This window comes from Anopheles gambiae, chromosome 2 (genome assembly GCF_943734735.2).
Source record: "Anopheles gambiae chromosome 2, idAnoGambNW_F1_1, whole genome shotgun sequence".
In the NCBI taxonomy this organism is placed as follows: domain Eukaryota; kingdom Metazoa; phylum Arthropoda; class Insecta; order Diptera; family Culicidae; genus Anopheles; species Anopheles gambiae.
This window is the reverse complement of record NC_064601.1, coordinates 103171513-103189605: the sequence shown is the minus strand read 5'-3', so window position 1 is coordinate 103189605 and position 18093 is coordinate 103171513. Positions and strand designations below refer to the sequence as shown.

The following is an 18093-nucleotide window of genomic DNA, read 5'->3' as shown; positions in this document are numbered from 1 at the left end:
TTAAAATCTTGAATTTAGCAATCATTTTTCATCCTCCTCCTCCTCCTCCCCATACCAACCCAAACTCGCACCCCAGCTGGTTACGTTTCCGGCTACAATATCCGTCCCAATGGGTGACAACGCTTCGCAAACGCGGGGCAGGGCAACGGAACCGCCCCGGCACCGCATTGTCCCGGCCCGGTTATAGATAGAGTTATCGATTCGGCTCCCGCCCGATCGGGGATTGCGTAATCGTGGCACACAAAACAACCACTGACGGTTGCTCCAGCCCCAAGCAGGCAGTGTCACAGGCGAGCTCCCCAAAAATGATGCCTCGCAGAATGGCTCTCGGAAGCTGGTTGGTTCAATGGGGGGGAAACAAGGAACAGCTATTAAAACCAAGTGATGGGGCTTTTCACCGAACGGATCGACGGAAGTGAACCGGGGCAACTCGGGAGGGAGGGTGGGAAGGGTGTACAAGTTGGTGGTTCGCGTGGTTGCTTGAATGTTGATTTTAAGATAATTAATTTATAATCCTTTCCGGAGGGGAAGAGGGTTTGATGGCTTTCTCTATTGTCGCTCCGGCCCGAGGTGAGAGGACGACGGGTAAGCTGGTTAAGTTTCCGCCAAACCAAAGCCCCAAAACAGCGCGTCGTGCTTCGGTAGGTGGGTGGTGGCTGCCAAACAACAACACATAATTGACCGCAGTTTCAAATTGCTTTCGACATAAACCTCCAACCCTCCAACCCAGGGTGGTGGGATGAAATTGGCTGTGGCAGTGGGTGGAATGATACAAAAACCCGTGGTGGGAAGCAAAATCGTGCGTTGATTGTCTGTGAGTGCGTACCTTTAAGCAAGGAGACCACTCTGCTGCATTGAAACCGATGCAGCAATCGACATTGGCCCGCACGCATACATATTGGGTCAAATTTATTTTATAACCACTCCACAATACTCCGTTGCGTTCGGTTGCATTGTTGCACCGCTATTGCAATCTTCAATATTTGCCCACTTTTACCATTCAAATGCATGCCACACACTCGCCAACATAGATGCATAGTGTGCCAATCAACAGAGTGGTAGTTTCGGTTTTAACTTTTCCATGATAATAACAAAAAAAAAAAACACTGCACAGAATTTTTAACCACTTCAAATCAAAGTGCTGCCTAAAAGTTCGCATCAGGCCATCGTGGCGGCACGAGGTGAGCGAGAAATTAGAAACGCGCAGCGAAACAAATGCACCCCAGCAAAGGCCTATCACAGCCGGCCACAGCACGCAATAATAAAATTCGGTCCCGCAAACGCATAGGCACACACGCTGCACCCGACAGCGGTGCACTTTTATTGATGGTAATATTTCACCGAGCTAAAATAGGTCCGCCATTTTTTACTGCTCTCTGTGGGGTGCTTTGTTTTTTATTTGTTTTTTTGCGCTTTCATGGTGAGCGAACGCGCTGCAATATTGTTCCATTGTTATTGCACAATCATGTTTGTTTTGAAATTGGTTTCATTTGTTTGCGTTTTTTTTTCTGTGTGCCTGTGTTTGTGCTATCTCTACGCACTTTGCACTCGACAATTGCAATCGCCCTGCTAGCTTTTATAGTAAAAGTTGATTTAAAAGCTGCAACCAGCAGCTGGCCGATAGCCCCCTATGAAAGCTGTGCATAAATCCGCATGTGGTTTTGTTTGCCTGCTGTAACCGAATGTTTTTTTTTGTCATTGTACGTGTGTGTTTTTGTTTTTGTGACTCTTGGGTGATATAAATGGCACCACACCGGTTTGATGAACTGGTGTGGGCACGATGCGTGACAGCTTTGTTTGGATGTTGGGGCAAGGGTATTGCTTTGCCTGAGTGGGACGAAAACGGTGCCTCCCGTGCCGCAGGGCAGTCAATTGGGACTGAACTTTGCAACGCTGAACACCGTGCCAGGATAATAATCAATCATTCGCATTGTCCTGGTTAGAAGCGTTCGAGCTGAAATTGATGGCCACCGCTTACTGCACGTTAGGTTTAGGGCGAAACAATATAATGCTTGTCAATCGTATAGCATTAACCCTACAGCCATAAGCTCAATCAACTCAAATTTACTTGGATGCGAAGTTTAGCCTTAATTATACTGGCATGAGCTTAGTGAGACAGGGTTCATTTTGTTTTTTGAAACAGCAATACAGTTTTGGAAAAGTGTGGCAATATCATCGTCATCTCACTGACATATGTATACAATAAAGGATATAGTGCTAGCTTCGTTTGTAATGAGAGCTTCTTTGGAGTGATTTGCTTCCTCAGGCTACATACTGATCGATTGACGGGCCACAGCATCCTTGCGTGCAACTTAGCTTCGATGCTGTTGTCAATGTTGACCTTTGACCAGTGATAGGTGGCATTTCATGTGACACATAGGTCTTGAACAGTCACCTCTAGTTAGCCCTAGATATGTTACCAGGGCCGACTGCTGGTTCCATCAGTCAGTTTAGTTTTTTTTTATCGTTTATCTTCAATCCGTAGTTCTCTGGTGCCTGATCGATCCATCGGTATGCTTCAGCTGCATAGAAGAGTTAACCAATCATATTTATATCATCAGCGTGTGCCAGTATCCAGGGTTGACTTGTAGAAGATGATTCCGGAAGTTTTCTCTAGGCTGTTGGATTAGAAGACAGTTACCGGGTTTTACAGGAGTTATCATAGGTGTGGGACACTTTATTGATTCTTTCTTACGTGAAATGAGCTTAATGTAATGGGAATCGGACTCTATAGCAACCTTGTTGGACAAATCCAATAGGAATGTCCAATAGGAACGAACATGTTCAAAAAGGGTGCCATGGAATCCAACTTCCATCACATGAAATCCACTTCCCATAAGAAAGAGTCCACAACTACAAGAACTCCTGTAAAACCCTGTATTCCGATCCTGTTGGTGCAAAAGACCATTTGATGAAGAGATGCTACGTCTGAATTCAATCAAGTGTTATGTCTGAATTCCGATATCTTCTCTAATAAGCTGTAAGGAATTAATCGTGAAGGATCCCATAGCTAAGTATCAAGGCAATGAATTTCAATATTTCGCAGTAATACACCTTTCAATACAGTAACTATACCATAATTACATTTGCTATAAGTTCAACGGACGGTTTAGTGGTATGGATAGAATCAAGGAGCTAATACAATGATAAGCAATCATGCATTAATCTCAAACTAAAACCTGGGCGTGCCGGTGTGATGCAATGACCACATTAAACTTCACGTTCCCATTTGCGCTCCATTCAAAATCAATTGCTTACTTTGCACAGCACGCAAATCGTTCACAGTGAATAATTCTTCACCACAAAAACGTCCCCCTGGTCCCCCTTCTCTTGTGCATAACCGACCAAGCAAGGGCTGATTATTACTTTCGCCCTGCACACTGAAGCCATTCAAAAGCAATCAATCATCTGATTGCTAACCCCCGTCCCAGCTCGAAGGTCCCGGGTAAAATCTGCAAAACACGTGAACGATAGCCCGGTCCGATCCATCATGCTGAGCGCTTCCTTCCCGTACCGCCGTGCTGTTTCGTAACTGATGAAGAGCAGGAAGTAATGAGAGAAAAATGTACACCCACCATCCATCGCACCGAGCTCCCTTTCGGAACCTTGCACCCGATCCAAGGATGATCGGTGTCGATTTACGAAACGGGAGCTAAATATAGTGCAGCTGGCATTGTGCTGGCTGATGATGCAACAGCCGATGCCGTTCCCCCTCTTGCTCCCCCCCCCCCCCCCCCCATCATAGCAACGTTGGCCGAGAGCTGCTCTTCTCGCGAGAACAATTTCAGGCGGTCGGTTCTCGGGGCTCAGCTTTGGTGGCCTTGTAGCAACGAATGCATCCGAAGCTTCTTTCAATGGGCGCATTCGAATGACAGCAGTGACAGCTCGTTACCGTCGAAACACCGCCTTCCATACCAGACCCGTGTGGGGGTAGTTTTGAGCATGCGAGAGCCGTATCCTAGCAACGTTGCACTGGGCATCCCGATCAAGAGAGAGAATGCGAGAGAAAGGATAACAGCGAGTACGGTTGGGCCACTTTCGCCCTGCACCTGCAGTGTTTATGAGCGCACAGGCTCTCCGGTTGCATTGTTGCATGCACACAATAACCATCCCGTTCGCTGGCCGCGCTGCCCACCCACTCGCCTTAACGCAGAGCAGTAACGCAAAAGTAGGCCAACCGTCCCAGCGAGCGCAGGATGGTATTGGTACTGGCAACACTGGACGACGCTTGCTTGGCTTTTTTATTTATGGCGAGCGGGAAAACTGTTACCCAAGCCACTGCTGACAGACGCTTTGTGTGGAGCTAATTGTGCGGGAAAAATGTAGTAATGGTGGAAGAAATTCAAAATAATACTATCTGACATTTGTAAACTCCCACCTCCTTCCTTCTTTGTTTCGTGCCAGTAGACAAAATTGTGCATAACCTGAATCTGAAAATACTATTTATGGAGAGAAGATGATAATGAACCACATTTTTGGTTCATTTCTTTAAATAGTTTTTCTAGCAAATCAATGAATAATCAAATACTGCATAAATAAATTAGAATGTTGCATGTCTTGGATTAAAAAATGATGCAGTGAAGGATAAGTTTTATCACAACTTTAGTAAGAATAAGTAAGATAACAAATAAAGAAGCAAAATAAAGATTAATACACTGCTTTCTGAGGCTCTTTCCTATTTAAACAATATTATTTAACGCACACGAGATCATCTTCAACAGCTGCGATAACTTTTTAACTATTGGGAAGTTGAAAATCTGCTCACGAGCGTTGAATAATGCTGTAAACATTTGAAACTGATGCAGAAAACGATCCTAAAATTTTGTAAATTAAATGAGAAAGTTTCAAGACACTCACACAGGCTTTGCAACCCATAGAAAATATCAAAACTATTAATTTTACAAAACAGATCAGAGTTCGACGAGTGTATGCATTCATAAAAATGATTAACCTCTCGAAAGTAACAAAAAAGTAAAACAAATTGATAGAGCCGATCGATTGAATTTCGAATTAAAAAGCCCGGTTTGATGACCGATGCTGAGGAAAACCAAAAAGTATGTCGATTATTTCCAGTGGGAGTTTGAAAAATTCAACAAATTGAAACCTTCACCTGTGTCTGTTGAATCTACGTTTTCTGTTAATACAGGATGAGCTGCTGATAGCAAACACGCACACACACATCGCAACTCTCACGGACACACACATACACACCAACAGAGTAAAAGCTATTTTAAAAGCACAGAGAGCATATCACTCGAGTCGTACGTGTTTAAATTTAGAACGCCAATGACATGTCCTGTCCCTCGCCACTGCTGGACTGTCCGAATGATACACCGCCGACGGTGGTGCTAGTGTTGGTCGTTCGCCCTTTGTTGTCCACTGCTGGCAGGGTTGCGAAAAAGGGTCCCTGTGAGCCTATAAATACACACGGGCAGAAACCCCCGAGCATTCCTTAAACCGGGCTGGAAAGCAATCGGAACCCCCGCGCGCCATTGATCAGGGGTAAGAAGAAAAAAAAGAAGCGCTCGCAAAGAGCCGTGCGGTCGACACATCCAGACCGGCGGAATGCTGAAACAGAATCGAAACGTTGCCAGAACCGGTAGGCTCACCAGCCAGCCAATCATAAATCATCGCTCGCAGCGGAAACAATTCAATTAGAGCGCCAGCGCTCTGTTCCAGCGGGACTCATCGCTATCCACCTTGGCCGTGGCACACCATCTTGATCCGTGCGTTAATATAGGTCGCCATAGTTTTCGGTGCGTGTATCGATTCGGTGCGAAATAATAAAACCAAATGAAAAAATGTGTCACTAGTGTAGGCGCAAGCTCATTACAATAGATTTGCTCTGTGTGTGTGTGTGTTGCTTTTTTTCTTCTTCTGCTGTGATACAAACCCATTACCCGGTTCGGTCACAGCAAAGCACAGAAACCACAACATTGATTGCGATGAGCTGGACAACAACCTTCCCTTCCCCGGGGCACTAGTGCTTTCCCGCCGTTCGACACTATCGGAGCATCGCTTATCGCTGTGTGCGTGATGGGATCGTTTCGGAAGGCGACAACTCTCCGTCTGTGTGTTTGTCTGTATGAAAATGGCAGTGTGTGAGAAGCGGCAACCCATACCGCTGTAGCCCCAAAGCGGACCAAACCGCGCTGCTCGTGTCTGTGTGGGCGTTTGGGACTGTGTGGGTGTGTGCATGTGTGTGTGTGTTTATGTATATACGGTTGCACACGAGAGCGGCCGGAGCAAGAGCACGACGGCTTTCGACGGCCGTTCAGTGTTGGTGAAAGCCGTTTTTTCTTTGTCGGTGTTCCTTTTTTTTTTGGTTTGGTGTGTGAGTGCGCACCGTTGTGTGCTTTCAACCATCGGAGGAAGCCATACCAGTGACACGAAAACGCATTTCCGCTCCGGTCCGCTTCCGCTTTGCGCTCCCTTTGCGTGGTGCGTGAATGATGCGTGTGCTATGCTGTGTGTGTGTGTGTGTGGACTCCGTGTTGTCCAAAAAGGTAGCTTTCTTTCGATCCCGTCCGGCGGCAGGGCACACACTCGCTGTGTCACAAACGCTGCTGCTGGTGTAGCGTGTGCAAAGTGCTTTAACGTTTAAGGAAACGGGCGCTTCCTGCATCCGTGATCGAAGCAGTTTCCGAAGCTGTTTTACTGTCAATTTATTGTTTTCCGAAACAGTTTCCCCCAGTGCGTTGGCCGTGCGTGACGGACAAGTGTTAGCAAGTGCGGCCGGAAGAAGAATAGTGCCTGCTCGTGTGCGCACAGTGCGGTTTGCATAGTGACGATGAAAAAGTGCTTCGGAAAGTTCGCCAGCTTTTCCCGCTCGAGGCAACGGTCGTAGCGTTGAGCGTACGCACAGTTCAGTGACCACCGTCGATCCCGGGAGCGACCGCCGCCGCCGTAGCCGTTCCGTGCCAGCAGGAAGCCGCATAAAAGTAAATCAATTTTTTTTCCTTCCCTGCATCCGCACCGCCATTATGACCCATATCGGGTAAATTGTGTGTGGAAACGGGGTTTTTTTTTGCTTTATTTTATACATTACCGCCATCCTCGAATACAGTTCGTGCGTCGGTTTAATCAGTTGATAAAAATGCGCAGCATGTCGCCACTGGCCGCCTGTCGTCTGTGACATCACACTTTCGTTAGCATTTTGCGTTAACCCGCACTAATAAGGTCTTTAAACTCTTCGCACACGTTTCCTGGAGGCTTGCTTGGGTCATTACTCAAACGGTGTACGCGCAAAGCGTACATTTACTCCAGGTTCGTTCGATACACCAACACAAACTCAGTCGGGGATGCTGATATGCTTCACGCTGTATCTCATCCTCCCCCACACACACACACACACACAATGTTTGTAGCACGACATCTCCACACACTGCCATATAAACCACGTGATTTTTCCGACTCAGAAAATCGTCCAGCGAGCAGGAGCGTGTTGCATCTGCCACTATGTGCGTTAGTGTTGGTGCCATGCTTCTGGCCGAGCGCTTTGTTTGTGGCCAAATTTCAGCAGATAGGTTGTGTGATGGTGGTTGTGGTGGTAGCTGGTAGCACTGCACCGTACAGCACAGCCGTAACGCACACCTGCACAGGCACGTGAGCGAATTCGAGATGAATCTCGGTACTTTACGAGACCCTCTCTCGCGTGCTTTGCGCCCGGCCGTGCTCTCGTTCTACCCAAGCACCACATGCTCTATCAAAACAGTGCCCACGCCGCATACGCTGGCAAACGGTGCAAACGGTGTGCTGGGTCCGCCACCATCGCCACATTGTCCCGGGTGGTGTGTTATTTTACGCTGGATGTGACACATTTTACGATGCAGTGAATCTCTTTGTTCCGTTACTAAAACTATGCTGCTCGGTTGTTGTTTTCTGCTAAAATAAAGGAGATATTTTTGTGCACTGTTTTTATTGCTCTTTTATAATGCGGAAAGTTCCACCTCGGAAATAAAACATACTAACGACATAATGTTCATGTAGAGATAGTTGAATATTGAGCAATTTACACATAATTTCCCATCATTGTTTTGTATGCTCTGTAGTATTGTTTTTAATAATTAAAGAAATCAATTACACCATGGAGACGCCTGGTGTTTCGAAAACACGCATAAACAAAATCAAGGAATAATTGTTCGTTAAGGTTTGGATACTGAAAATTACTGATTGAGAAGGATAAAATTCACTTGTTGATCAAATAATTTAACCAGTGCAAATATTGCAATTGAAACCACTACGAGCAGTAATGTCCTTACCATTTTGTAATGGAGACGCATGGTAGATGATAAAACTTTATTAAAATTATTGATTTGATTTGATTGAACTGATTGCAGTTGTCCACCATCAGTTATTTAAATAAAATGTTTTCCTCAACTATTAAATAACTCAAACATTATAAAAATCAAACAGTTTATGAATTTATTACCTTTCTAATCGTATTCGATGGAGACGCATGGTATTTCATTGAATCCGATATACAAAACCGTTACAACATCCATCTATTTGAAGTTTTGAAGAAAAAATAAAATTTAGCAGGAAGCGGATGAATGCCCCTAATAGATTTCTCCATAAAAATATATTGAGGAACTTTTAAAAAATAGCTCAACTGTTTCATAACGTTGCCCCATTCGGTCATGAAAACAAAAGGAACAAACAAAATCTATTACAATAATACACCACCGCCAGGCGCCAAATTTGGCAGGAAAGGTCGGTGTATCCCAAACCTTTTAAACACATACACCATTCCAGCTGGAAGCTGGCAACATCTAACCGACTGCTGCTCTGGCAGTATGAACCTTTCGCTAACCTTTTCCCCGTTCGCTCCATTTGCTGCTGCATTTGAACCGCTCAGCGTAAGCACCAGTGGCATGCACCAACACATCGACGCTGTGGGCTAGGCAAGAAGCTGGTGCTTTCTTTTTTGCGAGGGAAAAAGAAAGCACACCAACAACAGCTAGCTGAGCTTTTGCGCAGTAGCGAGCTGCCGTTTGCAATGAACGGGCTTTTTCCCTCCGTTGGAAAATTATTTTCCATCCGATGCAAACCGGGATTGAACGCAACGGTTCGGATGTTATTGGCTGCTTAATTGGCCTGGGTTTTCAAAATGAAGTCTCATTGTTTCTCTAAGCTAAACGTACACCTCAATCTTATATCAACCAGTCATGAAAACACAGCAAAATAAAAACGATTCCAATCGTCCCAACGGTGAACAGTGCTGACCCCACTATCCTGTCATTGATCTCCCGAACTGTGCATACGCTTGCCTGTTTGTATGTGTGTGAGTGTGTTTGTGACTTCACAGACGACCCGAGATAAGATCGAACGTTTTGCAATATGTTTCTATCAAAAGTTGCCCGCTCGCTCGTTGCCGAAACGGCTTCATCTCTGTCCCGCTCGCAACGCCCTGCCACCGTCCATCGTGCACTCTCCCGCAGGCTCTTGCGCTGCTAATGTGCACAAAACCCGTCAATAATCTCGCTCAAAGCGCCTCGCTCCCGCTCGCTGAACCGTTCAAGGCGCGCTAGAGCTGGAGATCCAATTTTCTGGGATAAAAATTCGCAAGCTGCTCGCAGCCATCAACTCGACCGACAGGCGGGCACAAACGTCATCAGCACGTCGATGCCGTCCCGAAGTAACCTTGGTCGGAAATGCTGCGAGCGAATGAGCCGAACCAAAGAGAGCACAGATGGGGAGAGCGAGAGAAAGAGAGCACAAAAAGCTTACCCGAGTGCAAGGACACTTCGCGAAGGATACGCAGCGAACGACCGAACGAGTGAACGAAGGAAGGAAAAGCTACTGGTACGAATGAAAAGGGTAGATGGCGTACACTGGATGACACTTTCCGCACCCCTTCATGAGAGATAGAGAGAGAGAGAGAGAGAGAGAGAGAGAGAGAGAGAGAGAGAAAGCGAGAGCGACAAAAACTTTCAAAGAGAGTAGGCGCTGTCGCTATCACACTCGCACTACCTGATTGCTGGTTCGGGCGCGAGCTGCGAGCGAGATTTTTGGGGCAAATCTCGCACGCCAAGATGCTCACCGTGAGCGGAACCTGTTTTTCCAGCGAATAAGGGCGTCATGTCATCATAACCGTGAATCTGCTGCTCCAAAAACCACCTTTTTCAAGCGTTTAGTTTTATAGCGGTCCTCCTGCAGTAGCCTATACGAGCCCGTACGCACGGTTCGCTAGTCCGTTTCTCGGTTCTGTAACAGGCCAAAAATACAGACACACACACACTCGTACACAAACACACACACACACATAGCAAAGCTACACGTATACACGCGTTTACTGCTGACGGTGACAGCAAAAAGGCCTCAGTGACTCGTGCCCGTGGCGAATTCCTTCCCATCCGGTCCGGTTTTTCGGTGCGTGGCGTTCGATTTTCCCCCCGTGCGTGTACGGAGCCGTGTGTCCCACAACCAGCAAGAACGCTGCCCTTGCCCTGCGGGGAAAGTGGGAAAGCATCTCTGTCCGTGGTGCGGCCAGTGGATACCTTTCCGTGTGACGTCGTGTGCAGTGCGCGTTACGCCAGCAGCTGAGGGTGGCAGCAGCAGCCCAAGCCCTCATCCAAACGCACGGATGCTGTAAAACAGCCGCAAACATCCCCGAAGGCCACCGCGAAAACGTGTGACGGAATAAACGGCACAAACACACGCACGCACACACGCACAGGCACTGATTTGCGTCCGCGTTTTGGCTGCGTGATTCCGCGTGTGGTAGTGAAAGGGCGAAACAACAACAGCTAAACGGGGCAATGAAAAACAAAAACCAAAAACAGTGTGCAAAGATTTCGGGCGGTTCAACCTTTCACCGATGAGCTGGCTGTGTGCTGTGTGCAGGCTTTACCAAGCGCGACCGGAGAGGTGTTTCGTGCTGGTAGCCCCATTCGATTGGTGGACGATTGAAAGGGGAAGTGCTGAGTTTTGTCCGCAATCACTCGGTAGGGATTGACGAGTCCGCAGTCCTTGAGCGTGATTTGCGCTGAGCTGGCACCTCGCAGAGGGAAGTGTGTGCTGTTAAGGGAAGAGCGCAGCGTGGCAGTTCAAGATCCGCGCCTGCTATTGACATTGGGGCGTCAGTGTACACAAGGGGCGTACCGTCGCTCGATGACGTGCTGTGGGTGCGTCCGCGTGCGTCTTACACCACACACACACATATACACACACAAAACTCATACACAACAGACACATACACACACGCACACATACACGCGCCATCACAAACAGTGACACCAACTCGACAACAACCACACCTAGACGCGCGGCACGGTTCGCACCTCTCGGCCATCTCCTTCGGCACTGTGCCGTAATCAGTTTACATAATTGTGCCCCGGAATTGTGCACAGCGAGTGCATTGCGGTTTTGCCACTCCAGTAGCAGCAGCTGCTGCGGCTGGCACCAACGCCCGTAACTACGCTACAGCAGTAGGAGTACAGAAATGGCGGAAAGATATCCTTCCCGACATTTCGGCGAAGCTGTGTGACAGGGAGAGTTCCTGTCTGAAGGACCTCCAAAGCAAGTGTTTGTGAGGTGTTTGTGAGCTTAACACAACAAGCGTAGCACAGATCAGAGATACCGAATACATGCAAATCTGGCACTTATTAATCCACGAATAGGTCATGAAATAGATTTCATGGAGCTTAGTATCCAATAGCAATGCTATTGGAAAACAGCGTCCTTGCCCGTTGCTCAAAGTGTTTGTGAAATTGTTGTACCCTTGAGCCCGGTCGTACTTAGCGCGGGAAGATCCAATCTCTTACGGCAACATCTACCGCAAGTTTGAGTAAATTTGAAGCATCAAGCATTATGAATAAGATCTCTGAACCAAGGTGTCCAAGGTGTACTCTACAGAGATCATTCGCTCAAGACAACGAAACGCATCAGCAAAAAAAAACGACAACTGCAGCGAGTGATTTTTGTCTGAAGAAAGGAATCGTGTGTTTAGTGTTTGTGTTTTTCGCTTCTCTCTTGGTGTGCCTGTTTGCCTAGGTCCATTCGTATATTTCCCCAGAAAAGGCGTTCCGCCACGCTATTTGGCTGTTTGTTAAAGTGTAAGAAACGGATACGGTTGTTAGTGACAGTGCCCCGCCAGGTTTGCGATGCCCCTGGTACGTGCCCGTGCTTCGTGTGCGATGTCCTTTTGGAGTGCCTGCTCAAGCGCTATCTGGTACTGCCGGTTGGCGTGAGTGCATTGTGTAAAGCAATTGTGTGTTTTTGTTGCTGTTGTTCTGTTGCCAAGGCTCTCGGCCCCAGGGTCGTCGATATTTGGCACGCCCCCGGCAGACCCCAGCGTCTTTCCCGCCCTCCTCCCTCCTGTTCGTAGTGTGTGGTGCGATTGTGCAAAAACCAGTTAACAAAGCGTGCTATGACATGAGCAGCAGTGGCAGTGACGAGCCCCACGCACCCAACGGCACACCGCACCCGCACGTACAGCTGCATCGCCCCGCAGGCAGCACAGGAGCAGGACGTCCCCGGCACCGCGGGACCACCGGAGGCCGCCGCCGCCACTGTTACGGCCCATCGTTTAGCGCCACTACTACACCGCCTTACGCACCGCACCGTTGCTCATTCTGGCAGCGTTACAGCAATACACCACCGCCACTGATCAGCAGCAGCAGCAGCAGCCAAACCATCGGGCCCCGGATACGGCCACCACTGCCTGTAACGGGTCGGCGGGCGAGAACGGACGGGCGGGCTACGTCGAGCAGCAGCAGCCGCCACAGGGAAAGTCACCCAACACCCTTCTGCTACACTGTTGCTGCGTGATCGTGCAAATCACACCCGTAGCGCCCGGCCGGAGCCACGTGACAACGACGGCGTCCGCCAAAAAGCCCACCATAGGTGACGACGGTGGAGGAGGCGCCGGAGGAGGAGGAGGAGGAGCGAGCGGCAGGACGCCCGTCTGTCGCTGCAACGCGCAGTACAAGCTGCAGGACCTGAAGGCGCTTGCCGCCGCCCAGCAGAAGCAGCAAAGGCTGGCCGCCGCCCAGTCCGCCTCCACCAGCGCGATCAACGCGATCGGGACGGGGGGAGGAGGAGGAGGGGGAGGAGGAGCGTCCGCGGCGGCCCCACCGCTGCAGGGCATACTGGCCAAATCGTCCACCACCACGTCGGGCCATCACGCGCACCGGGCGCACCAGCCGCTGCAGCAGCAGCACTCCTCCCAATCGCTCGCCTACTCGACGGGCGGCGCCGGCCCGCCCCAGCCGCCGCCCCGCCAAAGCCAGGAGCTGAGCAACGAGGAGCTGATCAAGTTCCTGCAGCAGATCAACGCCGACATCAAGTGGATCGAGCAGCTGCAGCAGTACAAGTACGAGATCGAAAAGTCCACCTCGACCGACAAGACGAACGCGCGCAACATTAACAAACCGACCGGGCAGCAGCAGCAGCAGCAGCACCAGCAATCGGTCCCACCCCTTGCCAATGGGCACCTGGGGAAGCCGAAATCGGAACCACTGCTGCCGACGGTGGCCGCACCCGCCCCCAGCACCGGCGCCATCTCGAAGACGGAGTTTTTCGACCGCAACCTAAAGCAGCGCCATTCGTCCCGCTCGGTCGACGCCAGCACGGCGCGCCGCGATGAGGAAGCGCACGGGAAGGAGGGTGGCCATCAGCGGCACTCGTCCGGCCCGAGCGATCTGCAGCTGCTCAAGTCGGACATCTCGGAGTGGCTGCTCAATCTGCCGCTGAAGAAGAGCGTCGAGATACTGCAGAAGGCGAAGAGCGCCCAGCTGCAGTACGAGAAGGAGCAGGAGCTGCAGCTGCAGCTGCAGCAGCTGGCGGCGAAGAAGCCGCTGCAGCGGCAAACGTCCTCCGGCACGGCCGAGCGGGGTGGGACGGGGCAGCAGCCGGGGGAGATTGCGCTCACCCGGGACGACATACTGGAGTGGCTTAAGAAGCAGCAGATCTTCAGCAAGGTGAACGAGGAAACGGGCGCCACGAAGAAGTGCAAGGACAAGGAGGAGCTTACGCTGCACCACTACGACCCATCGAGAGCGCCGCGCGGACCGGCGCCGTCCTCCGCCAGCACGGCCAAACTGTTGAAGCGCCACTCGCTCGGCCCGAACGAAGACTTTTTCCAGAAGCAGCCGACGACGACCGACTGGATCCAGTATCCGCTGCGGCAGCTGAAAAAGCACACGTTCGATCCGGCCACCCAGTCGAGCTGCACGGATGTGCGACGGAAGGAGGTACGGGGCGAGCACGGGCACAGCCATCGGGAGCGCAAGCTGCGCCACTCGGCCAGCGAAGTCGTCACCTCGTCCCAATCGGACCTGCCGGTTCACTCGCAGTCCCAGACGCGTATTGCACCGGCCAAGCCCGAGCGCACGTTCCGCTACCATTCGCGCGAGCGAGCGCCTTCCGCCCACTCGGCCGCCCCTACACACCGGCAACACTCGATGCCGCAGATACCGCTTCACCAGCAGCAGCAGCAGCAACAACCGTTACACTTCCAGTACCCGCCGGCACTGCAGCCGCAACCGTCGACATCGACCTTCGTGCCTCCGGCGGCCGGCCACCGGTCGGCGAAGAAGGAGCGGTCCCGGCGGCACCGGACCCAGCGGTCCGCCACCGTCGGCGACATCAACCAGTTCAACAAGCCGTCCGCCCAGCCCCCGGTGGGCGGCTACCTCCACCACCCGAAGGCGGGCCCGCATGCCCGTGCCACCGCCGCCGCCGAACGAAGTGCCTCGTTGACGCGCTGTGCCGATCCGAGCTGCTCGGTGATGTCACTGTGTGACGATCCGACCTGCTACCTGTTCGGGTCCGGGGAGGACGGCGCGCTGGCCCCAGTGGTCGGCACCGCCAACGCCACCACCAGCTACTACGATACGCCCCGGTGTGCCTCGTTGCCGCGCGTACTGCCCAAGAGCGCACCCAAGTGCGGGCCGCTCTGCTACGAGTGCAACAACAAGTGCAACTCGCTGCCCCGCTGCACCGACGCCCGGTGCCAGATGGGGGGTGGTGGTGGTGGTGGCGGTGGAGGTCTCCCCACCACCAAGGCGAAAAGCAACTCACTGCCACGGAATGCCGCGGTACACCACTACCCTGCAGCTGCTGCTATGTACCCGGCTGTGCCGCAGCATCAAGCGCCGGCGGCGCCACCACCCTGCCAGCCAGCCCTGCGCGGGGCCGGCCGGTTGTCGCGCGAGGAAAGCCGCTGCTCACTGCCCCGCTCGTCCTTCAAGTCGTCGAAGAAGCGGTCCGCGTCCGCGTCCGGGTCCGGCTCGAACGGCTCCAAGCTGACCAAATCGCTGTCGGCTGCGTCGCTGAATTCGCGCCGCCGCCGCCACAAAACCGTACACTTCGGGGAGAATCTGCTACGCGAGGTGTGCCAAAACCGGAAGCTGATACAGCCGCTGCAGGAAACGCCGTCCGGGTCGGCCCCGCTCCAGCCGAACATACAGATGCTGTACAACTTCGTCGAGGGCGTGCTCAGTGCGTGGGTCGACGATGAGGACGATCCGAACAAGTCGGGGCCGGAGTCGGAGCCGGAGCGCGGGGCCGTGCTGAAACCGATGCACCGCTGCAACCGGGCCCGGTTCCAGACGATACGGCGCGTGGTGAACGAGGCGGCCGAGCTGAAGGGTTCGTCCAGGCTGGGCAACTCGCGGTACCGGCATCGGCACTGGCGCGGCACGGCCAAGGACTGCAACGAGCGGTTTCTGCGCAAGGTAGTTTTGCGTTGTTTTGCATGTGCGAACGTTGGCGGGAGGTTTTCTGTTTCTTCTTTTACAGACTTGCATGATTTACTCAGGGGAAATGTATCAATGTTGGGGAATATTATAAAAGGATAACAGATTTGTAACCAATCGGACCGTAAAGAAATCAAAGTTATTGCATTTGTTGACTGTTTATTTGGAAAACCTTTGACATGCTTTGTATACACGTACAAAAATTAATCTTTATCAACTGCTCGACTAGTAGCATTATGGGAATATGGCTCATACAGGCTCAATAAGAATTGAACAAGAATCGAGAGCTGAAGTGAATATAATTAAAATACAACTGTGAATTAAAGTCTGATTTGACGTGCACTTGATCGTAACAGCTTTGTGTAGAGATTACTATGAACTTTGAATTTAATATTGATTCATTACTCCGCAAGATATATCGATTTTGCAACAGTTTTAGTAGAGTATGTATTAACATTATAGAAAGTTATTGGCCACTTTGTTACGGAATGGTGGGCAATTGATATTCCAACCAAAGATAAATGATAATGGGGTCCTTTCCGTATTAAGCTCGTATGCTGAAATTTCAGCCTGTCAGCTGTTTGCATTGTATAGCAGTTTTCGAGCAGCTATTCAAGTGGGTATAATATACAGGTGGGCTTATCCCAAGGTGTATGAATTTTGAAGGCTAATTTTTATCGCTTCCGCTTCTGAATGAAGATTTTAAGAGTGTTTTGAGTATTCGTCAAGCCTCCAGAAAGTTTGTTTGAACAAAAGTATTCACCCATCCTGTCAAAAAGTGATATTCAAAATTGGTTATAAAAAAATGCTATGAGACCACCTGGACTACATACACTTTGATTCTAGATTCCACCGCCTGATCTCTTTAATGCACCTTGGGGTAAATGTAAACAACACCGTGTTTTGCCATTTTTTCGAGCAGGTACTCGAATCTAATTCTAGCTTTGAGGCTAGAATAATCTAGACTGAAAATTGCAGGCTGGTTTTATGTGTGGTTTTGTATGGTTTACATGATTTCAGCCTCCAACTGTCAAACTCCATATAAAAAACTGACTAGAATCATGAAGGGCCCCATTGTTGGATTTATTCTGTCCTGGGGAAGGTATTGTAGTGACCAACAACTGCTCGATTCGTACGTTTAGCTAACATGATGAACATTAGTTGTGTTTTTATGGCAAAATAGATGATTAAAACTTTACAGCTGTACACTCCAATTTAAAATCTAAATCGATTTCGAGGGATCGAGTTGTTGAGCTATTGAGAATGAAGATGTAATGCTGTATACGTCTACAGCATAAATCCAACCATACAAAAAAAATGTTGGAAAATGTTGGAACCAACGAGAAACGATAGAAGTACTTGAGCCTTTTCAAAACAACTGAACTGATTTTCATACCCATTTTGACAGTTCGTATTCATTTAGCTTCCCGTGTCTTTAACACTTTTGATCCAAAAAAAAACATCTTTTGAAAAACACCTCCCAACCCATTTTCACAACCCAGTTCAAGGAACAAATTTAAACAAATATTAGTTTGAAACAACCAACAAACGAACTGTTTTATTTCTCAGACGAAACAAAAACTATTGCTAATATTTATTTTCTTATGAACATTTGACATAATTTCTGCTGCCAAATGTCAAATTCCCTGTTATAAAACTAGCTGATAACACACAGAGAGAAAAAAGACCTTTCCCCTACTAGTTTTGTTGCTCCAAATTGGCGATACCATCGATTGCCCAAGGTCCGTACAAAAATTCTTGGAACGAATGACTTGCAAAAATGACGCCCCATGCTCGGGTATGCAAATCGGTTCTGTTTGGTGAAAATCCAATCCGAGATTCCATTCCAGGAAGAATCCTGGGGGGGGGGGGGGGGAGACGAAGAATAACTGGGACAGCACCGTAGATGCAATCGAACGGAAAGATATGTTATATTTTTATGCCAGCCCAGGCTTCGCCCAGCTGCCCAGGAAGGCAGCCAATGTTTGTCGTGCCGTATCCGATCGCTTGCGGCCCATCAGCATCATCATCATCATCATCATCATCAGGCCCGATGCCAGCGCAGAGAAACGGTTACGGATGTACATCGGCCCGATTTGCAACGAACCGTCTGCCAGCAGCGCATTGTTAATGTGCTTTGAAAATACCACTTGAAGTATCGGTCGGGCACTGCTTTCCTTGAACGGCTTGTAAAAACGAGAGGCATAATTTGGCCGACTGGTTTGGTATAAAAAGATCCAATCTTCCAAGCGGCTTGCAGTTTGCCACAGCGTACAGTTTAAAAATAGTTTAATTCACCCTAATCGGTAGCCCTAAAATTGCACCCAGCATCCCTCACCTTAGCATTGGCCTTATCCTTCGAGCGTGACCTTGGAACGGCGCTGCCGGCACA

General features: G+C 49.8%; 1 protein-coding gene across 6 annotated transcripts in view; it reads left to right on the top strand.

Annotated features, from left to right (window-relative positions):
• LOC1277171 (protein still life, isoform SIF type 1) overlaps window positions 1-18093 on the top strand; it is a 97489-nt gene that overhangs the window by 26026 nt on the left and 53370 nt on the right. For 2 of the 6 annotated variants that reach the window (XM_061643450.1, XM_061643449.1), the window contains exon 1: window positions 12542-15680. The exons of 3 other annotated variants lie outside the window; for them this stretch is intronic. In XM_061643450.1, the coding sequence (XP_061499434.1) occupies window positions 14406-15680 (1275 nt within the window). In that variant the 5' untranslated portion in view covers window positions 12542-14405. Of the gene's footprint in view, window positions 1-12540; window positions 15681-18093 lie in introns of those variants that run through there. One more of the 6 variants, XM_061643448.1, reaches the window with a different exon arrangement.